The sequence below is a fragment of the Megalops cyprinoides genome, chromosome 12, assembly GCF_013368585.1.
Source record: "Megalops cyprinoides isolate fMegCyp1 chromosome 12, fMegCyp1.pri, whole genome shotgun sequence".
Classification (NCBI taxonomy): domain Eukaryota; kingdom Metazoa; phylum Chordata; class Actinopteri; order Elopiformes; family Megalopidae; genus Megalops; species Megalops cyprinoides.
In genome coordinates this window covers 10,113,355-10,136,092 of record NC_050594.1, presented here as the reverse complement: position 1 = coordinate 10,136,092, position 22,738 = coordinate 10,113,355, and the positions used below count along the sequence as shown (strand labels likewise).

At 48.3% G+C, this 22,738-nt stretch overlaps 1 protein-coding gene across 2 annotated transcripts in view; it reads right to left on the bottom strand.

The window, feature by feature from the left end:
- Positions 1 to 2,266: 2,266 nt before the first annotated feature.
- Positions 2,267 to 22,738, bottom strand: part of asap2a (ArfGAP with SH3 domain, ankyrin repeat and PH domain 2a) — a 66,265-nt gene continuing 45,793 nt past the window's right edge. The window contains exons 9-29 of one of the 2 annotated variants that reach the window (XM_036541637.1): positions 22,149 to 22,235; positions 20,971 to 20,979; positions 19,852 to 19,955; positions 19,365 to 19,434; positions 17,465 to 17,552; positions 14,893 to 14,941; positions 14,358 to 14,524; positions 13,448 to 13,581; positions 12,786 to 12,880; positions 12,245 to 12,434; positions 10,897 to 10,982; positions 10,280 to 10,395; positions 8,593 to 8,660; positions 8,381 to 8,488; positions 7,870 to 8,104; positions 5,741 to 5,893; positions 5,162 to 5,333; positions 4,752 to 4,810; positions 4,219 to 4,298; positions 3,973 to 4,092; positions 2,267 to 3,160 (exon numbers count right to left, since the gene is read on the bottom strand). In XM_036541637.1, the coding sequence (XP_036397530.1) occupies positions 3,086 to 3,160; positions 3,973 to 4,092; positions 4,219 to 4,298; positions 4,752 to 4,810; positions 5,162 to 5,333; positions 5,741 to 5,893; positions 7,870 to 8,104; positions 8,381 to 8,488; positions 8,593 to 8,660; positions 10,280 to 10,395; positions 10,897 to 10,982; positions 12,245 to 12,434; positions 12,786 to 12,880; positions 13,448 to 13,581; positions 14,358 to 14,524; positions 14,893 to 14,941; positions 17,465 to 17,552; positions 19,365 to 19,434; positions 19,852 to 19,955; positions 20,971 to 20,979; positions 22,149 to 22,235 (2,265 nt within the window). In that variant the 3' untranslated portion in view covers positions 2,267 to 3,085. The remainder of the gene's footprint in view (positions 3,161 to 3,972; positions 4,093 to 4,218; positions 4,299 to 4,751; positions 4,811 to 5,161; positions 5,334 to 5,740; positions 5,894 to 7,869; positions 8,105 to 8,380; positions 8,489 to 8,592; positions 8,661 to 10,279; positions 10,396 to 10,896; positions 10,983 to 12,244; positions 12,435 to 12,785; positions 12,881 to 13,447; positions 13,582 to 14,357; positions 14,525 to 14,892; positions 14,942 to 17,464; positions 17,553 to 19,364; positions 19,435 to 19,851; positions 19,956 to 20,970; positions 20,980 to 22,148; positions 22,236 to 22,738) is intronic. The other variant, XM_036541638.1, reaches the window with a different exon arrangement.

The window sequence follows — 22,738 nt, the reverse complement described above, 5'->3', positions numbered from 1 at the left end:
CATACTCAATCAAGGCTATAGTTCATTTAAGATTAAATGTTATACAGTATCTATATATAGAGAGTTGCTCTGCAACCAAAATGAAATTCATTACATAAAATTCTCTTTAATAATATATGTTCTAAAATATCATCCTCGCTGCATCTCGAATGCCACCTGGGCCCTGGGAGCTGGACACAGCTGGAGAGGGGAATAGAGAGAAGCAGTCTGTGCGGTCAGGGAGCGGTCTGTGCGGTCAGGGCACGGTCTGTGCGGTCAGGGCACGGTCTGTGCGGTCAGGGAGCGGTCTGTGCGGTCAGGGAGCGGTCTGTGCGGTCAGGGCACGGTCTGTGCGGTCAGGGAGCGGTCTGTGCGGTCAGGGAGCGGTCTGTGCGGTCAGGGAGCGGTCTGTGCGGTCAGGGCGCGGTCTGTGCGGTCAGGGAGCGGTCTGTGCGGTCAGGGAGCGGTCTGTGCGGTCAGTGCGGTCAGGGCGCGGTCTGTGCGGTCAGGGAGCGGTCTGTGCGGTCAGGGAGCGGTCTGTGCGGTCAGGGAGCGGTCTGTGCGGTCAGGGAGCGGTCTGTGCGGTCAGGGAGCGGTCTGTGCGGTCAGGGAGCGGTCTGTGCGGTCATCATTTACTTCTGGAGTGCAGGAACTGCAGTGATTCACTGCTAGCCTTGTGTCAGGCCTGACTCATCCACACAGCCTTCAATATATATGGTGACAACAGTGAACTTAACTGAGATAATATGCACGGACCACCTCCATTTCCAGGGAGGAGCGTTGCCTGTTACCCGCTTGTCCCTTACGTAAAGAGAAATGCGTACTGCATACTGAAACACCCGCTGCTTCCGATTGCTCCATTCATGTGCACGTTATCTCAGTTCGGAGCACGGCTGTCACTGGGTGTGTCGTCACACACGAGACCCGAGGGAAGCCGAGGGGTGGAATGACACACCGGCAGGAAGGAGCGCCGTTGTCATGACGACCTTATACGGTGACATCCTGGGGCTCTGTCGCTCATACCTGCTGGGGGGGGGCGGGTTTGTTCCAAAACCGTGGAGAAAACAGGTGAGCTCAAATCCCGATGGTGTCATGGCTGTGAGACAACACTGCCACACACTGACACATCACACCTGCGGCACTGAGGTTTACCATCCACACACTGTGGAACAGCCAACACAGCAACAACCCTGTCCGTGTGAGTGTACGCTTGCATGACTGTGTATGTGTTCGGGAGAGCTGGGTGACGAGGCTTCTTCAAGCCAAGAGGCAGACACACCCGTCTCACCTTGAGTGTGTGCGACACAGCAGGGTGGGAGACTCCCTTGCAACTCTGCACTGATCAAAGCGCAGCTGCAGTCCTCGGTCTCACGGCAGTGTCCTCTGCGGGGCCCCACCGCCCACCCGCACAGAGCCACACGCAAACAGGAAGCAAGCTGACCGCACCGAGGACGGCGCAAAAACAGCGACACGGGAAATCGCCCCATCCGACACCTTTCATCCTCCTGCCATTCCGCTCAGGAAACGGTATCGTGAAAATGGAGACTAAATCTGGATCCCAACGGAGTTAAAATTTCAACAGGAAGAGAGAGAGTTAAAAAGAAAAAAAAAAAAAACACAGGGAATCGCTGACCTGCAAAACATGACCTTGTCCCAAATAACAGAAAGGACAACATTCATCACAACCCCTTTTAATGCAGAATCTCTGTCCCCTCACGCCGCGGCTATCGCAGTACAACAGTAAGACATGCTACGGCACAGACAGGTCAAACCGCCCTCAGAGCGGGATTAATGCGTGCCCGCTAAAGCAAGGCACCGATGACTTTCTATATTCAGCTCCAGTTGTTCTTCTTTGTCAGGAATGCTAATTGTGTCACACAGAGGGAGCAGTAAAACCTCATAGTTCACAGTCAGACACAAGGTAAACAGGGAGGGGACTGGTCCTGATGCCACGTCAAAGCACACACACAGACACACAGACATACGCACACACACACACACATATATGCAGAGAAACACATACAGAAACACCCACACACACACATACATATACACACACATATGCTGAGATTCACAAACACACAAACAAATGTTCTGCCCATTTAGCATTCCATTTGACAGGGAATGGCCCCTCGAGCCTCCAGGGCCCTCATTACAATGCAGTCTGAAGAGGACTAATCTGGGTCATACGCAGCAGTGATGCGGCCCCCTGGCCAGAGCACCCGCTTCATCCCCCCCCCCCCCCCCCCCCCCCACCACCGCGCCATAAAGATGCCAAACTCAGGTGTGCGCAGGTGCTAGCTCTCTGCCCACAGGGGGCGCCACCTTCTCTCAACTGAGGTCTGGAATTACCCCTCTCTCTGCCTCTCCCTCCCCGGCGTGATCTGAGACAGCTGGAGATGGCCTATTTCTGTACCTAATGCCTGAGGCTGCCTGGAAATGGGGACAGCAGAGCGCCCCCTGGGGGAGAAATATGAGGACAGCACATTCACAGGTTAGCACCATTAGAAAGTTATCCTCTCTTCCAGAGCAGAGGGGACTCCTACACATGTGAATGTCTTCTAGCATCGCAGCTCTGTGTCATTTTGAACCGTTGACCTATAACCATGCAATGAAGAGAATACTAGCCAAAATGACTACATTTACTTACATTAAAGGAATCCCAAACATATACATTAGTCTTTTCTGTTACTGTAAAATAATCTGCTGTACAATCTTCGTTCATGTCACAGTTGATTGTATGGATTAAAATGGAATACTTTCAACAGAAGCTTGGAAGTGATAGCATTCTTTCGACCGCGGAATAAATTAACCAAGTGGAAAAAAGTGCATTTATTGCAAGAACAATCAGTTTCTTCCTTCTCTGGTTCCGATTTTTAAAAACCGTGTTCCGGTGAGTTCCAGAGGCGTGGTTTGGGTAGGGGGCGTGGCTTAGTATGATGTTTGCCAGGTCACCTGACCCAAGTCACACGGCAAGGTCCTCCTTTGCCCAGGGACTGGGGGGGATGGGACGGGGTGAGGGTGACACTGTCAGCCTGGACCACCCCCCCACACACCCCCCCCCCCCGCGCCGTGACCTGCTCTGACCTCGGAGGGGACACGTCTGTCAGTCCACGATGAAGTGTACGAACGTCACGGGGAAGGCCCCCCTCCTCATCGGCTCGCCATCGATGTGACCCAGCTGGGGAGGGACAGAGAGGACCATCACTGTTTCACACACGCATGCGGATACGCATACACACGCACAGGCATATACATGCATACACAAGGATACACACATACACACACAGGCAGGCAGGCAGGCAGGCAGGCACGCACGCACGCACGCACGCACACACATATGTCCACAATATTACATGTAATCATCTATATCAGGCGTGAAAAACCTTGAGTTTCTTTCCAACAACAAATAAAAACACTGGCAGTTACAGTCACTGAGAGACCTGCTACATCATAACAACAGAAAAACAAAAGGTTGTTAAAGTCAGATTGTTAAGAGCAGGTTATTAAAGATCAGGGGCAGGCACATAAAAATGCTGCTGGAATAATGGCGGAGGGGGAAGGCAGAGACTCGGGGACTTGGAATGGCCCGGGTCTGAGATCCTGAGGGAGGAGGCGGCTGAATGCAGCCGAGGCCGCACGGCCCGCTGGGAGAGGAAGGAAGGCCGGTGCGGACGAGGACAGGGTGAGGTCATAGCTGTGTGCTGCGGTTGCCGTGGTTACTGGCACACGATCAGGGGTTCCTTTCTAAGCTCCACCACTCCCCCCTACCCGCCCCAGCATGGACCGAGGAGCGCTCCAAAACAAAGGCCTCATACAGTGATCTGAGATGCCAATCTCGGACAGACACTGATCTCACACAGTCACTCTCATCTATGGTATTATAGCACTCATCCCACACAGTGACACTGAACTCAGATGTGACAGTGCTCATCCCTCTGATCACTGATCTGACACTGATCTCAGGTATCACAGTCCTGAAGGGTAACTCACCCACCACTCGTGGTCCTCTTCCCCATCCACCACAATCACCTCCCCCTCAGAGAAGGTCAGCTCGTCTGGGTTATCCGCCACACAGTTGTAAATGGCTTTCACCCTCTTTGGCTTCTGTTTCTGTAACACACACAAGCTCATGAACAGTTACCTCAATATATTTCACAGGTGCTTCATTAGCTCCACCTGGCACCTGTGTATGTGCTTATAAAGAATGTATGAGCAGAGAGACGAATAGGAACTTACAGGGTACGTCTTCCGGGGCATAGGGGCAGGGGGCGGAGATTGACCTATAGAATTCTGAGGGCAGCCTGGGACTTCCTTAGCTGCTCAAAGACACAGGAAATGACATCACAGCAAAACTGTCACACCTGAAACACCATCTGCTGAATTTAAAGCTGAACTGACAATGGATAAAAAAAAGCCAGGAGTTTTCACATCTCTCTTCATTCTATTGGCCATATGGCCATTTCATATTGAGGGATTGATGAGTTTGTATAAAGATGAAGGCACATCTCACTTAGTCTTTAATGAATCTCTCTTAATCAGTCTCATTCACTCAACACGATACAGTTTGAACATAGGCTTCCCCATACCATTAATTTCATCTTCTGCTCATGGACCTGCTTTCCTCTCTATTTAATGCCTTTTGAATTCATTGTACCTTTAATTCAACATCTGTCAGCTTTTCTTAGTTCATGGGAGTTATTTCAGATGTTGTTCACTTCTGTATATACACATCATACAAATATATAATCAACAGACACATATGTATCTACCTGGTCTTTCAACAGATCCGGACAGAATGGGGGGTCCTTTGCTGAAGGTCTTCTCTGTGCTGAAAATTCACAAACACATCCAACACTTAGCAACAACAGGAGGGGGATATTTATAATCAGGGTCACTGTCATAACAGCTGGATATGAGGAAAAGAACAGCCACTATAAACCAGCATTTCTGTCATAAGAACTGCATCTGAGGAAAAGAACAGCCACTCAGAAACTGCCTGGTCCATTACATTCCATGCATTTGGACCATTACATGTAATGTAATGTAAATGCATGTAATGTAATGGTCCAAACCAACAACTGAAATATCTAAACATCGTCCTACGCCTGGAGTCTGGCAGAGCCATTAGTAGCAAAACAAATGGTGTCAGGGTGCGGGCCCTGAGACAGGAAGTGCTCACCTGGCAGGAGACTTTGGTGCCGGAATTCTGCTGAGGGGCTGTCCGGTTAGCCCCGGGGGAGAGGACTTGGTCTGGCCAGAAGGGGGCACCTGTCCCGTTTTAGACTGCAGGTTCATGGCCTCCATCACACTTGCAGTCTTAGCCACAGGGGGAGGGGGCGCAACGGCCAGAACTGTGGAGGGGGGGGGGGGGGGGGGGCAAAGATGTTCATTTTGTATGTTAATTTTATGTGCAGTATTATGATGTATTATGAATTTGTGCTCTAGGGACTGTTGTATTGTAGTATACTTGGCTTTTGTCACAAGTGCACAAGTTAACTTGTGGTAGGGCTTGAATAGTATGTTCACACTCACTGGTCTGGGGATATTGTTAGCATGGTCTGACTCATTTCAATTGAATGGATACACTTATGTTCTATTGTGCTGGAAGTTGCTCTGGATAAGAGCATCTGCTAAATGAATGTAATGTGATGTAATGTGAAAAGATAGAAAGGGGAGGGGGGTGTGTCACTGTCACTATGCCATGATCGAAGGGGGATTTGAGGAGTAATGCATTCTAGGAGAGAAGGGGGATACTCACTGGAAGTGGAGGTGACCCGCATTGGGGGTACAGGGGGGTGAATGTTGGGGGGGTCAGACGAGGACCTCTGTCTGCCTGCTGCATCCAGGGAGGTGGGCTTCCACAAACTGGAACCTGAGGTCTGCACAATTCCACCCAATCCAGAGATCTGAACTGTGTGGGGGGGAAAGAGAGAGGGAAAAGGAGAGGGAGAAAGAGAGAGAGAGAGAGAGAGAGATGGGGAAAGAGAAGGGGAGAGGGACAGAGGGTGGGGGGAGAGGGACAGAGGGTGGGTGGGGAGGGAGTGAAAACCTTTACACATCAAACAATTCCATCACAATAAAATAAATATACAAATGGAGCCCCTTAAGCAGCTTGAGAAATGGGCAAGAGCGCAGCGCCAAGGACAGAAAAGACAAACAGGCACTTTATTTCTGCCGGCAGCCGGGGTCTCGGAGCGGCTGGCTCGCCCTCCTGGCTTGCACGCAGCGCCTCCGTATCCGCCGAAGTTTGACAGGATTGTTTGTGACTGTGCAAAATTTAAAATCCAGTGTAATTACAGAGAGAGGCGGAGAGAGAGAAATAAAGAGGAGTTAAAGCCTTATCTGTCTGAGGCCTCATAAAGCCCACAGTGGGCATCACACCCCTGCAGCTGGTGGTGGTCAGAGCTCTGACTGTATATATGCAGGTCACATGGTCATATCTCAGATAGGCTGCGCTCAAGGGTACAAGGGCAGTTTCCTTTTAACTGATCAAGTTAAAAAAAAAAGCACAGCAGCATAAATGACTGTCAGACAGAATGTCTGAGTTGTATAACTGAGTGCAGTACAGGTTTTAATTAATAGTATTAATAATTCAAATTTATAAAGTATTACTGTCCACAGGGAGACAGCTCATTAGAGCACCACTGATCATAACGACTTTTAAGATCGCACTTTTGTTCTGAAACATCTCTCCGTCTATCCCGCCACAAAGCAATCAAATCAATCAGCGCTCGTTTGCGAGATCAGACAGTCGGGTGAAGTTGGACCTTGTACCGCGGCAGGAACTCGGAAAGCGAGGCACGTTCGTCGCCTTGGACGAGTTCCAGCTGTAATTACATTATCGCCTGCAAGGCCGGGACACAGACGCTCTCCAATAGCTGCGTGTTCTGAAGCGGGCCGTTCCCGCCAAGAGCTCATAAACTCCCAGCAGCTACTGGGACTTCTGGCACAGGATCTGCTGACACCTCCATTAGCGTCCCGCTAAATGGACAGCCCTGCATTAGCACCCCGCTAAAGAGATGGCCCTATATTAGCATTCTGCTAGGGGAACGACGCTGTAGTAGCATCCTGCCAAAGAGAATGTCCTATATTAGTATTCTGCTAAAGGAATGACCCTGTATTAGCACCCCGCTAAAGAGATGGCCCTATATTAGCATTCTGCTAGAGGAACGACGCTGTAGTAGCATCCTGCCAAAGACACTGTTCTATATTAGCATCCTGCTAAAGGGATGACCCTGCACTAGCATCCTGCTAAAGAGATAGCCCTGTATTAGCATCCTGCTAAAGAGATGGCCCTGTGTCAGCAACCTGTTAAAGGGATAACCCTACATTAGCATTCTGGTAAAGACAGCCCTGCAGTAGCATTAAGCTATAGAGACAGCTACATTAGCATCCTTTAGCATCCACAGTGCTGATGTGTGTTTGGGGTGCTGTTGGCAGAGCACTGCACGACTCCAGCAACATCACTCTGACAGGAATGGCCCTTTCCCAGAATCCTCCAGCCGCACAAATGGATCAGGCTTCCCCAACTCAAATCTGCAGAAACGCGGTCATCAATCACAGGAGGCAGGCCACCAGATTGCAGAACCCGGTTTGAGATCATTCTTATGGGCTATGCATCATAAATACCAGTCTGACTGTTAGTTCTGGGTAAATCTGTGCACACATCATAAATACCACAGTTTGACAGTTGGTGCTGGGTCAGTCTGTGTGAATCAGACGGCTTCACAAATAGTTCCCACTGTGTCTCTGTATGGCATTCAGTGCTAAGAGATGCACTATGGGTAATGACCCTATGACAAACTGGTATTGTGTCCAGTGGGTGCACCTGTCACCCTTTCACACCACAGAATCTGTTCTCGCCCCCCAGGACTGAGGCTGACTCACCTTTGCCCATGTTGCGAGGGGGTAGCGGGGGGGCAGAGGTGGTGACAGGCAGCCCTGGCTGGCTGCCGATGATGGTGCCATACGTCTCATTGGTCACCAGGCTGGGGAGGTAGGGCCTCGGCTTGTCTTTCAGCAGACTGGGGGCGGGTCCAGACTGGATTGGCCCGGACTGGGCAGGGCTGCTGCCTGGGGCGTAGCAGCTGACTGGCCGTTCCTCTCGTCGGTGCGGACTGGGCTGTGTGGGCGGGGGGAGGGGGGGGAGGTCAGGCTCATCACTGAACAGGACCAACACTTTCTGTATCTAAAAATAATAACCTAATAATATTCATAAGACAAATTTTTATTCTTTCTTTGTCATTTAAACAAAGAAAACAAAAACTCTTCAGGATGGAATCTGGCAAACATCACCACCTTTTTGGCATCTATTTTACCTTTGATTTCGCTAATCTGTGTGTATTAATATACTACTGTACACAGACAGGTATCCAGCCACCCCCCCACCAGCCCAAACCTTCTCGTCCAGGTCCTCGTCGCTCTCGTCCAGGTCTTCATGGTGCAGACGCCACTCATACTCCACGTGGACGTGGGCGTTGAACTTCCCCGCCAGTGCTTGGGTGAGCTGTCAATCAAAGAGAGAGAGAGGGTAGTGATGGGGGCAAAAAATAAATAAATAAATAAATAAATAAAAACCCCACACTACGAGACAAACGTGTCCCAGCTCACCAGCTCCTCGCACTGCAGATGCTTCAGCCGCCGGGCGATGTCTAAGGGCGTCTCCCCGGCCTCGTTAGCTGCAGAGACAATTAAACATGCAAATGAGGCGGAGGAAGCTGGCGGCGTCGTTAAATGATGAAGCCTAATGATGTGCAGTGCAGCAGCAATGGGATATGAGCAATAATATGAGCATGACACACAGAATGACCCATTACTGCAGACCAGCTTTGCTGAGCATGTGCAGATAAACTCGTAACGGCTTCGGCACTGCTCACGAGCTAAAGGCTGAGCTCTCTCTTCAGAATAGCAATGCAGATCAGTGGGTTTGCTCCGCTGAATTTCACCCCAAGACCTCTCTCTGTCGATTGCCATGACAACCCCCTTGTGCCGTCCGTTCTGAAACAGCCTTTGCAGACACAGACTCATTAATCGCATTAAGTTATGACCCCACCCCTTCCCATGGACACCTGTCTCCACCTCCACTGCTGACATTAAACAAGTTTAAAGTGGGTAGAATACACGGCTGTGTGCTGCCTGTACCGAGGGATATTAATTTCCCTTTCCAAGTCTTTTTTTAAGATTGGCTGAACTGAAGCAAGAATCTCTTCTTTTGTTCGGTTTAACTCAGCATTTCTCATTGACTTGCTGAACTCACAGCACTGTATCAATACAGAAACACAGAGTGAAACTGGATTCAACTGATTTGGGAGGGGAAGTTACGGACAAGGCGCATTGTGGTGAGACTGAATCCAGGCCACGGTCTCCTTTATCCAAACTAACACTTTCCCCTCTCAGTTCCTCTCCGGTGACTGCAGAGCGCAGGGTGTGTGTGTGTGTGTGTGCGTGTGTGTGTGCGCACGCGTTTCTCTGGCAATGAAGCACTCTCCAGCGTGGCGTCCCAGAATCCCACGCTCCTTTTGATCGCTCCGTCAGTGGAGATGCGTAATTAGCAGCTTTCCCACAGGCTGGCAGGGCCCCACTTTCGCTAGTGCAGCAAAGTTACTGCGTCGCTTTCTAATGTCTGGGAAACTTTGTCCGAACGAAAACAAAATGGGCCGATTCTTCCGGTGAGACGTGGGACCGGGCCAGAAGAGAGAGCTGATAGGAGCCGACAGGAGCTGATAGGAGCAGACAGGTCAGTGGGTGGGGCTTACGTTTATCACAACCCTGCCTGTTCTCCTCTGCTTCCCAGGTTACTGATTCACAGGATTATGGGGAAGCACCGTGAGGAACGGATAGCTTTCACAGTTCGTCAAGAGAACAAATATTTACTGTGAACGCTGGCCTACTTTTTTGGTATCTTGCAGAGGAGAATGAATGGAGTAACTTATACCATAGGGAAGAAGTTGCAGTTACTTCTGGAAAAAAAAAAAATTGAACGCGTATCTGGCTACACAGCTCTGTCCACAGACACAGTTCCCCTTTCGGTCTGTGGTTGAGGGCCACAGTCGGGACCGCAAATTACGGAACTACCCTGTAAGCAGAGGGTTGCGGGTTTGAAGCCCAGGTTGGGACACTGCTGTTGCTGTTGAGCAAGTGGATTACCATGAACCGGCTGAATAAACGAACAACCTGTGTGCAGTCAAAGCTAAAGCAAGTCGCACCGTATAAGCAGGTCTGCTGAGCAAACAAGCAATTATTCATGGGTAAACGCATCTGCATGTCATTTGCATGGCGACACGGCGGAAGCTCTCACCGATCTCGATGGAGGCCTTCCCCCGCAGCAGCAGCTTCAGGCACTCGCTGTTGTCCGTCAGGCAGCAGTAGTGCAGGGCCGTGCTGCCCTTGGCCGTCTGCTTGTCCAGGTTCACGCTGCGGAACGCGGGGAGAGGGACCGCTCCGGTTAGGATCTCACAGCGAAGCCACGGGCGGCCATCTTTACAGGCTCTCATGCACCACTCTAACCCACCTGACTTTCATTAGCCACCCTTGTATGCATAATTTGTCACATCTGTTACATCATTATTGTTGTAATTATGAAGAATATTATAAAGAATATGATAGAATAGAATTATGAAGAATATAATATAGTTACACCAATTGGATTATGCAGAATATGATATATGATACAATAAATATGATATCATAAAGTAAACAGGAAAACACTGTTACTGAGCATTCCTCATTAACTGTAATGAGCATGTGCAGTGAGCCTCATAGAGGCTTCAATCTGCTATCCAGTGTAGGTAAGTGGGTTTGCCCCACCCCCCATTGAATTCATCTTAATTGCGCACCATTATGACAGTCGTTCTGTTGCTACCTAATCAGGGATTAGCAGTTTAGGGGATTTTTTTTGTGTGTTCCAGCGCTTGCCTGTTCTGGGTCAGGAAGTCCACGATGTGGAGCGAGGTCCGGTCCACCAGCCGGACGGCCAGGTGAAGCGCCGTCTCTCCCTGCTCCTGTAAGACAGCAGGAGGTGACACGGGCCCGAAAGGGTGAGAAAGCCGACCTGCCAAGGAGTGCGTTATACATCACCACACACGCTCCCCCTTCCCCCCGGCTGACCTACAGCCTACAGCGGCCTGAAACCAGAACCAAGAGCCGCTTCAGACGGTGAAGTTTACAGTGTCTGTGTGTGTATGGAAGGGGGTGAGGGTGTACCCCGTGTGTGTGTGAGTGTGTGGGCGTGTGTGTGTGTGTGTGTGTGTGTGTGTGTGTGTGTGTGTGTGTGTGTGTGTGTGTGCGCATGCAAGCAAGGGGGTGAGGGTGTACTCCATGTGTGAGTGTGTATGTTTGTGTGCGTGTGTGTATGCATTTGTGTGTGTGTGAGCACCTCCACACAGTGCTACAAACTTGGCTGTAACTCACAGGCTCCGAGGGCTACTCAGCTTTTTTCGCTAGTTATCCTTCCACACACAAATCTGGCCTGCAGCCTGAAATTCATCTTTAACTTTTCCGGAAGATGACAAGCATTTGAAAAATGAACCCCAGGGAGAGCGTGCTGTCGGACATACTGTGTCAATGGTGCTTACGAGGCAATTTCTCCTCTTTAAATAGAATCCAAACAGGACAACCCTAAGTGCCTCTTAAGTATCCATGAGGATCTCTCCTGCTTTCTACGTGTCACAGACACTGCATGAAGCAATGTGGCACATGCTAATGATAACCGAGGCCGAGTTATGAATTGACTACACAACTGTACAGCAGGTTCATCCTTAACACATTCAGTGAACAGTCATGCATAACATGTCATACTGGCATGATCTAGTGGTGTCAGCGTCAGCTAGTGAAACACTGACATCAAGGGAACGCATGAGGAAAAAGCTACACTTTAACCCCCACCTGGAACCTGAAACCATAACAAAAGCTGGGGATCAGTTTCATACTGACAGTTCAAACCCCCCTCAATACCACATTAACAGGGGAGGTTTGGCAGGGGGTGCAGCAGTGTGGTGCAGTGGTAAGAAGTAGGGCTCATAAGCGAAAGGTTGCTGGTTCGATTCACAGCTGGGGCACTGCTGCTGTACCCTTGGGCAAGGTACTTAACCCACAGTTGCCTCAGTTAATATTCAGCTTTATAAATGGATAACATTTTAAAAAATTGCTCTGGAGAAGAGCATCTGCTAAATGTCAGTAATGTAATGTATTGGGTGTGATCATGCGCTCTCTCAGGCACCCCGTCTCCTGTGACACCGGGAGGCGGAGCTGGGGGCGGACTCACGTGTCCATTGGCCAGGGGGATGGGCTCCATCAGGTCGACGCCCTCGGCGTACACCTGGATGAGGGAGAAGATGTCTCGGGCCTTGACGGCATCGCACAGCGTGTGCAGCTTGGACGCGGCGTCCGGGCACTTCCTCCGCGCAAACCGCCGCTCCGTGTACTTGGCCGTGATGAAGTCCTTCCGCGCCTGCCTGAAAGGCCGCAGGGAGGCGTGATTTCAGCATGCAGGACAACATCGGTCCGATGTTACAATTATCTACACATACCTCTGCGTTAAAGACGAAGCGGAACTAAAGACTCTACACCATCAGTATCACAGACACAAATAATAAAATGAATTGCTGAAGTGATAAAAATAATCACATTATACACGTCACTAAAGACTGCAAAAGCCACATAGTAATGGCTTAAGAAAATGAGTAATTCTGCTTAATGTGAAAGGGGGGTGAATAAAGAGGGATGGAAAAGAGTGAGGACGGGGCGGGGCAAAAGGGGCGGGGTAGATGCTGACAGTGAGATGGCAGCGGGACTCCGTCACTTACATGTCACTGGTGGGGTTGGGTTTCACCACGTCTTCAGCAGACAGACAGGCCTCCATGATCTCATTAAAGCCTGCATTTCCCACGTTCTTAGCCAACTGGATTGGGACACACACAGACAGACACACAGACAGACACAGACACACAGACACACACAGACACACAAACGTTAAATGTCACTGTCGACAGACCTACCTAGGAAAAGACCAAACACTATATGCCAAGATGCAGCTGAAATTCAGGCCATTTCATATCATCATGCATCTGTCCCACCATATTATTGTTATCCTTTCCAACCAGGGAAATTCAAAGGGCCTCAAACAATAACATTCATCACTGTAGTCACTGCATATTCAAAACTCATTTCATTGTGGCCAAGAGGGTTGAACTTGCCTCTAACCAGAGCAGTGACTCTAAATTATGGGTGAAAAGTGACATCCTCGTGGCTACTGTGTAATCATATGTGAAATTGTGAAATTCATATCACAGAGCACTACGGAATTAAAAATGAGTGTACTGCATGTGGGCCTGAAATATTACAACTCTGTTACATGGGACCTCCTTAACTGGTGCGGAGATAAAACGGCATTCAGAATAACTGGGTCACGGGAATGGGACAGAGAGCTGCACTGTCAGTCTGCAATCCCCCACTCCCCAGCACCCACCAGGAGCTCCGACGTTCCCAGGACGTCCAGCGTGAGAGACTGTATGCGGGAGTAGTGGACACCCAGCTCCCGGTGGATTCCGGAACATTCGATGCACGTTAGGATTCCCAGGTTTGTGGAGAGCCACGTGGGGCCTGTGGTTGGGAGAGAAATTTTAATAACTAAAAATGACCAAACAGGGTACAAGGCTGCCAAAGCCAAACTCATTTCCTGTGGGACCAGGTGTATATGCTGAGCTTTTTACAAACAATGCCCCTTAATTAACTGGTTCAATTAGTTAATTAACCAATGTATATATTTCGACCTGTGCATTTTCTCAAATTATGGTATGAAAAAATACACAAGACACAGGTAAAATGTGATAAATGATGTGTATCATTTATTAAAAAAAAGAGTGAGTAAGGACTGGGGGAAGCAGAAAATAAAGAGCATATTTTGGCACTAAACCAGCATATACATAACTCACAGGAGTTTGACACCTGGTGCTGGAGGAAACAGCTGTATGCACTTGGGGCTTGGAGAACATATACCAGCAAACTGTGGGGATCTACAAATAGCCAACAATACTGATTCAAGGGAAAAAAATATATTTCACACACAAATACCCACAAACACACACACACACACACACACACACACACACACACACACACACACACACACACACACACACATTATAAAGCATTGTTTGACCCTTGATGGTTTCATCTACTCAGTCTTTTCTACACTTTAGGCTGACCTTTGCCAAAAAAATTCACCTCTGCCTACATACCATTTAGAGACCTCTAGCTTAAACCACGAAAGACTTGTTACGAGTAGTAACTGCCTTCACAATTCGAATGACAAAACAGTACGGTACACCACACCCACAATGCACTGCGGCCCTTGCTTCCCAGCATGCTCCACTCACCGGGCGCCCCGCAGTCGCAGCACACGTCGTTCCCGCTCATCCGCTTCACCTCGGCCAGGATGGCCTTGGTCAGCTCCTGCACGATGTTGTTCTCGCCCACGTGCTGGTCCCCTTTGAAGGCGTTGTTCAGCGCTTCCTCTTTGCTGTTCTGTAGCACGGAAATCCAGCTGAGGGACGCGCCGGGGTCGCCGCGGGGTCAGCGGGCGTACGGAGGGGGGCGGGGCGGGGAACGCGGGCGGCATCGGGGGGGGAGGAGATGAGGGCGTTCGTTAGAAGACCCGGGCAACAGGAGGAAACAGGTGGGCGTGCCCACACACAAAACACAGAGTGGAAAAACACCCACCGTCGCAGGTTGGCTGTGTCCCAAACTACTCCCTCGCTTCTCACTACCCTCACGTCCCACTGAGCTCTGAGCAGGACTCTGACCGGCAACTCTTTTTAAGGCACCCAGCTGCACATAACTGACCCAGGATCTGTTCAGAACAGGGAATGGTCTGAGGCAGCCCTCTCTGCTGGAGGACAAGCTGACACTTACATCTGACATTCTGGTTCGTCTTCGGCCTGGAAATGATACGTTCGGTCATCTGTGTGAGAGAAGGAAAGGGAAAGGAGAGTCATTAAACCATGTTCAAGTAGCAAATGCTCTTACTCAACTTACACATCTTACACTTTTACACGCTACCCATTTAAACAGCTGGATATTTACGGGCCATTTTGGGTTAAACACCTAAAAGCAACCTGATTTGGGTCAAAATCAAAAACAGTGTCCCACAAAGGAATTGAACTAGCAACCCCTTTGGGTTACAGGCCCTGCTCCTTACAACTGCACAATACTCAGCTGCCCTCTGAGACAGAGGAGGGCATGTGCATGGATCACACGTCTGAGGTGCTTCAGTTATGGAGGAGAAATTCCCCATCGAGCTGGTGAGGTGATGAAGGGAAAAATCAGTAAAACCGGGGCTTTCACAGAGAGCAGAGAGAGCTCTGCACTACAGAGCATGGCCATTAAGTGCGGGAGTCACAAGAGCGTCATGTGTGGGGGGGTGGGGGTGGTCGGCGTCGCAGCCGGTTATCAATGGCCCTTTTCATAAAGGCCCACGCGGCGCGGTTTGCAAACAAACAAACCACACGTGAGAAGTTAAAGAAAACCTTAGTGACGTTATGAAACAAGTTTGATTTAAGCAATTTTGCCATGCAATGATGAAACAAGCTTGAGCAGATTCACAAAGGCAACATGACTCTCATAAAGTCTTGAAATGACCACCCTTGCCTGTTTTTAAAGATCACATTTTTGGTATTAATTTGTGCCAGAATTATAGCCAGTGACCGATGCCTGCAGATGTTTTGTTACTATGCCATGAACTCATAGACAACAACTCCCACATAATCTGCAACTGTATTTTTTTTGTTTTTTTTTTACATAAATGCTCTGGTGAAGACATGTTAAACATCAGTGTTCCATCACTGAAAAGTTAAATAAAAATGCAAAGTGGCAACTCACTTACGAATTGCTACAGTCTATAAGTCTGTTTTCAGTACAGTTTTTTGCCTGAGATAGAGCGCAAAATCAAACTCCAAACACGACTTTTATGACAATTATTATTACCATTACTTATTTCATTAGTAGACACTTTTATCCAGACTGACTTTTGACTGACACACATGAACTGTGTGTGACATGCCCATTGATACAGGTGGACATTTGCTGAAGCAACCCAAGGTAAGTACACCACCCTACACCACTTCCTTAACTACTGCGCCACACTGCCTCTCCTGCAAATAAATCATATCCCATGAGGCCGTGGGAACAATGGAGACACCTGCAGCAGTAGCTCTGTGATACAGCAACTGTTAAACTGTATGAAACACAGCAAATACCACCATGGCCATTACAGCCTGGCTGACTCAGACGGTGACTGTTCACATCTAACAAGGTTTGACTGGTGGTCTGATTGGTGGTCAACTGTCATTTGCCTGACTGCTATCACTTAGACGTAAATGGAGAGAATTCTGTTTGCTCCTGAAGAGTGAAAACAGAGCAGAGGCCGTGAGAATTTCCTCTGAAAGATTAGATGAGCCCTTTCGTCCCACATTGAAAGGATGCAGTGTGCCATCTCTTTCCTCTGAGAGGAAGAATCCCACTGATTCAGGCTGGTTATTAAAGGCAAAGCCAGGGGAGGGGAGATTTCTGAAAACCTCCCTCTCCGGGGAGAGAGAGAGAGAGAGAGAAAGGGAGAGAAAAACATCTTTTTCAGAGCCCCCTTGTCACGTGAAATTAGACCAAACAAGGGGACGCTGGAGAACATCTCCACGGTGAGACGAGACAAATTTCAAACATCCTGCACTTTGCTGGCCGCTGTACTGCGCTGAACCAACATTCATTACAGATACCCAGCTGGGAGACACGCATCGCAGTTCCCTCCAAAAATCCCACCGATTCTCAGCTCTCATCAGAAACGCCTCGCTCCCCTTTATTCTGAGCCTGACGGACATTCCTGCCACATTTCGAAAACATCCTCCCACAAACACAAACCCAATGCTTTGTGTAGAGGGGGGGGGGGGGGTCCTGTGACAACATCACTTCCTGTAATGCAGTTCCTGAAGCAGTGCTTAAAAGCTTTCCTTTATTTAATTAGCAATTATCCGATTTACGGATGGGGGCACTTCAGAGAGACAGTCGGAGACAGATAAACGGAGGATGGAACTAAAGGAATTCAATTACACACACGCTTTCATACTGCTGATGCCTTTAAGGGCACCTTGCACAGCTCCTCAGAAAGCTACCAGCAGTTCCCTCAATTAACTCCAACGTGTAAATTCATCTTAATTTCATAAGATTAATTGATCAATTACTTCCCCATAAGAAAGTGATTACGTATATGACAGTAAAACCCTAGGGGCAGAGTTAAGCTGGACTTCTCCAAAGAGGGGAAAAAAAAAGGACAGAGTCAAGTGCAAAGCTGATTCAGGAGTGTGCAGTGAGGCCAACCAAACACCTTCCCTGAGGTTTTACTGTCACGCAGATCAAAGCTGGATGGCTTTTAACAGGAGCAGAGGCAGGCCAGCCGATGACAGTCCGGCGGCGTTAGAGGGAGTTTGGTACGTACGTGAGATGAGATCAAAGCTCTTCTTCTCCTCCGGGTTGTGTTTGACCTGACAGGTGAGTAGATTCAGCTTTGCTGGGGGTCTGTTGGCCTGAGAGGGGGAAGCAGAGGTGGCCATGTTAAACGAAAGGCAAAAACGAATGCATTTTTCAGCCACGCTAAAAGGGCTCCTAAAGACCAACACCACCCTGTCTTCCACTATCAGTGTCAGATCACACAAAGCAGTGCTGTTAAACAGGTGCATTTAAATCATATTCAAATATTTATAATCACAGGGAAATGCCTAAATCCGCTCCTCACAAACATAAACTATGTACCCTGAGGAAAGTGCAGATAATGACAGCAGTACCAGAGCAGTGCATTGCAGGTCGCCTTTGAACACTAAAGTTTAAAGACAACACTGTACAAGTCAATCTCTGCCTCGCATACCCGAAACACATCTCTGTCAGCCAATTCCCTCTAATTCAGTTTCTGGCCTGATCTTTTCCTGAGATCTATAAATACTTGTGGCATTAGGGCTTCCACCGAGGATTAGATGCTGCTGAATTCTTCTGAACGGTACAGAAAAAAAACGGGCCATGCGTTTTAACCGGCCTAAATCGAGACCTGATTGCTTTTTCCCCCCTCTCCGTCAGCAGGGAGTACATCCACGCTAATGGAAGGAAATGAACCGGGCCCCGGGCGAAAAAAAAATCAATAACCTCAGCAAAACCCGCGTTTGTAAAGCCGTCAGATGAAGGGAGCTCTACCTGCCTGCATACAGGGAGGTGACAGCAGGGACTGCTACTGCTGGAGCTGTAAGATGGCGTGTAAAAAGGGCGGACGGCGACACTTTACCCCTTTCCCTCTGTAAGCTGGAACCAGGCTGGCTCATAAAACAGTAACAGTCAAAATGTCTGGACACACCTCCACACAGAAGGTTTTTCTTTATTTTTACAGTTTCCCAGATTTTAGAATAATAGTAAAGACATCAAAACTATGAAATAACACAAATGGAATTATGCAGTGACCAAAAAAAAGTGGTAAACAAATCCAATTTGTTTAATCTTCCTTTAATCTTTAATCTTACAATATTAGATTCATCAAAGTAGCCAAAAAAATAGTTTTTAAAATTTTTTTTTTTTTTTGGAAAGAAATTCATACATAGGCATCAACTTCACTACTGCATTTGTCTAAGAAACAAATTTCAAGCATTTAAGCACAAGTCTTTAGATCAAAATCTCTCTGAATGCACATTTCCCATTATCGTACTCAGGTGTGTCCAGACTTTTGACCGGTACTGTATATTCTTTCCCACTGTAGGCTGGACAACATTAGAAAAAAAAAAACTCCAGTTAAATTGATGAATGCAGTCAATTATTGAATCCTGTAGATCTTGCCACCTTGCCAGCAACTAAATGTCTATTAGGAGGCCGGTGTCGTCCGTCTTAATGAACATCTACTGCCGAGATGTGCCACCTACGCTGTGGTAATTGCTAATGTGAAGCGCACTAACGCACCTGCCACGGCTCGGCTGTGAGCTCTGACAGAAGTGTTTTTTTCCTGCACCTTGGCCTGCTGTCAAACTGACACGCGCCTGACAGCACTTCTAATGAGGCAGAGTGTTTATGCAGTGTATGGTGGAGAGGGGGGGTGGCGGGGTGGGGGGGTTAGTTACATCTCATAACACTTTCAGGAATTAGGAACGGCTCATTAGGCGTGACATCACCAGAGCAAACGGAGTTAAGTGTGTGTCTGTGTGCGCGTGAGTGTCTCTGTGGGTGCCTGAGATGCGTACGGGTGCACGTGTCTGTGTGTGTGTGTGTGTGTCCCCACATATACATGTGCCCGTGTGTGTGAATAAGTAACACAGCACACAGAGCTAAAGGACGGGTGTCAGTCAGAACAGACGGATGCTTCTCACCGTTCCGTGAGAGATGGTCAGGTACCCGTTCTTCACTGAACACTTCCTCTTCTGCCACACCTTCCTCAGGCTGGAGACGAAAAATAAATTCAGCACCGATGTCCAGAGACAACGGCCTTTTACACAGCACGCACAACAGCTTAGAGGTAAAGGGAGTTTATATTGAATATGAGTGGTAGTGTGGTGGGTAGCTACCCTAAAGGAAAAGTGAGTGTTGAATATAGGTGGTAGTGTTTATGGGAGCAGCAAACCTAGATTAGAGGTAAAGGGAGCACTGAATATAGGTGGCAGTGTGTATGGGAGTAGCCAGCCTAGAGATAAAGGGAGTTTATAATGAATATGAGTGGTAGTGTGGGGAGTAGCTACCCTAAAGGTAAAGTGAGCATCGAATATGGGTGGCAGTGTGTCAGGGACACGCGCCTCCCCGCCCCCTGCCACCTGCCCCCCTCCCCCCACCCCCCACCCCCCACCCCTCCCTCCCCCTCACCCGTCGCTCTTCTTGTAGAGGTTTCCGCTGCGTTCCGTGCCGTGCTCCTTGTTGCCCTGCGGCTGGTGCAGACTGTAGGTGGCGCTCTGTCGCACCTGCGAATCCTTCAACAATAGTAGCAGAAAACACGCATATAAGAACCAGCGCAGTGGGGGGCCGAGTACCTCTCCGCAGCGCTGGCAGTCATGCTCTAGCTATGGCTTTTTATCAGACAGAATGGCGTGGGAGAGCAGACGGGGAGAAGATCTGCAAGATTTTCAGAGAGAGGAAGCTTCAGATAAAGGGCTTTAAATTCATAAAGCTCAAACTTCCATCTTTAATTTCCCCACCTGCCCTCTCAAAAGAGAGAAGAGACGCAACTAGGTCACACTTCGACAAATTAGAGAATTTTTCTGCTGTCACGGAACCGTGCGTAGTACATTTGTGATAATGTACAATGTCACTGCTGAGCGCAAGCTTTCTCATACAGTAGCCGAAAAAAGGGCAAGGAGTAAATTGAAGATGATGCAGATGACTTATGAATAATCTTCCCATGTCTCTTCACTTCCCTCTCCAGGCACTGTGAGAAGCAAATCAGTCATTTAACTGATCTGGGGGGGAAAAAAAAATCAATGCTACAAATGGCACCTAATGTGGCTTAAGGAGGCTGACTCAGGGGACATAGCTAGTTGGACATACAGCACCAAGCATCTGTGAATCAGAGATGTCAAGTGGACAGCGCTGAGGTTTTCAAATACCTATTGACCTTTTCCACAAAACAAAAACGCTCCGATTCAATATACAAGTGTAATGATAGAGGTAAAAAGGGAGATACTGACCATATTTCAGAGAACAGCACACACCCTTTAAGACAACATAGTTAAACTCAGTGAAAGGAATGCATGCTTTCTGGGTTCTGCCTTGAGTTTGGCTTGAGAGGCGAAGAACCCAGCTGGTTCTGTCACTCCAGCAGAGTGAACACTGTTCTCTGTCAGACCAGAGGCTTGGCTCAGATCGAGGAGTTCTGAAAATCCTCAACGCCGCTCGGTCGAAAGCTTGACCGCGCGGGACGCACAACGCTATTTTAAACACAAGCACAAGGACAAAGCCACAGGACGGGTTCACACTGAGTACACTTACTCTCCTAGACTTGGTTCACAAACGAGGGAGGCAGTGAGGGAGAGAAAAGAGCAGCTTTCAGACAGAGGATGAGAGAGATCATGCTACAGATGTCACACACACGCATGCACACGCACACGCACACGCACACGCACACGCACAAGCACACGCACAAGCACACACACAAGCACACACACAAGCACACACACACACACCATGCCACAAAACACAAACCTCTATTCATTTGCATGCAAAGTGGTTAACATTGTGATAATCTGTCCTTGACATTAAGCAAACATTAAGTAACATGTCTCACTGTTTTTTACAGTTTCACATAAAGTATTTTAAAACAAAACAACTTCTATTGTTCAGTGATTAATAAAAGCAACACTTAGTTTGTTACTAAGACGATAAAGAGATGTTGACATTAGATAGAACTGTTTCCTACAGCCCAAAATGATGGGTTTTCTGCACTATGGCTTTGCTGTAATGTCTGCAGCCCTAAACTCCATCTGATTGAACTGGGGATGAAACATTGTTTTGCTGTGTAATCTGTTGATTAAAGGAATAGGAAGGCGTTGTCATGTGGCAGATTACGGGAAGATCAGGAAATAGTCTCCCCTGATGGAAATCCACATTATAAAATAATAACAACAAAAAACAAGACTAGGGGCTTTGGTAGGTTTCCTCATTGGTGCCTTCTGCCATCTAGTGGTAATGTGAAAGAAGTCCCATTACTTTGGGGGAGTCATTCACTCAGTAAGTAGGTTTCAGGGTTGAGTGAATGAGTGAGTAACTGAATGACCACACTCACAAGTGATGTTACAATCAGGAAAAGCATTAACATTTGATAGGGGAGATAACTGATCAAACAATCATTTGGCGAAGAAGATTATTAATTGATGTGACAGGGGTAATAAATGATTTATTGATAGACTGATGGGGGTATTATTGATGGGTTTAAATGGAGAAGTTCCTGACTAACTGATGGGTTTATTGGGGGAAGTCACTGATTGACTGGTTTGATAGGGGTTATTATTGATGGTTTACATTACATTACATTCTTGCCATTTACACAGCTGTACCCTTGCCATTTACACAGCTGTACCCTGTACACCACACTGTCACCCATGTTTAATAGGGGAGGTAAGTGAGTGACTGACTGACTGATGAGCTGATGAGTGTGGAACAGTGCTTACCTCCTTCTGCTCTACCTGCAGTGACGACTTCAAGACGTCCCGTAGCTGGGTCAGCTGTTTCCTCTCCTCATCCTGGGCCTGCTTGATCTGTGGAGGGTGAGAGGTGTCACTATGGAAACACAATTACACATAGACACACCCCAGGAGCCCAAGGAGAGGGGAAACACTTTCTACAGTTCTTCTGATTGCCACACATACAAAGCAACTTTAAGGCACCTAGGTTTACCCTGCGACAGAATGTCACCCAGAGAGAGACAGTTTGGCTCAACGGAGTATTTATAAATCAACCTTGTGATAAGGTACATGTGCACTACGTACAAAAAAACACTTTCCCTGGGTTTAATTCTCAAATACATTTTACACTTTTTACACTTTTTTAGTTAAACCCCTGTAGCGAAGGGGGAGAGCAGTCACCCCACCCGGCCTTGAACCCGGGTCTACAGGGTACCAACCATGCAACTTTGACTGCGACGCCAAAGAGCCAGGCTCGTTGGTATGGCAGTCAGAGCGCATACTCAACCGTAGTGACGGCACTCTGTCACACTGCCCTCCCCTTCGGGAAGTGCGCCCATGCGCTTCAAGCACCATGG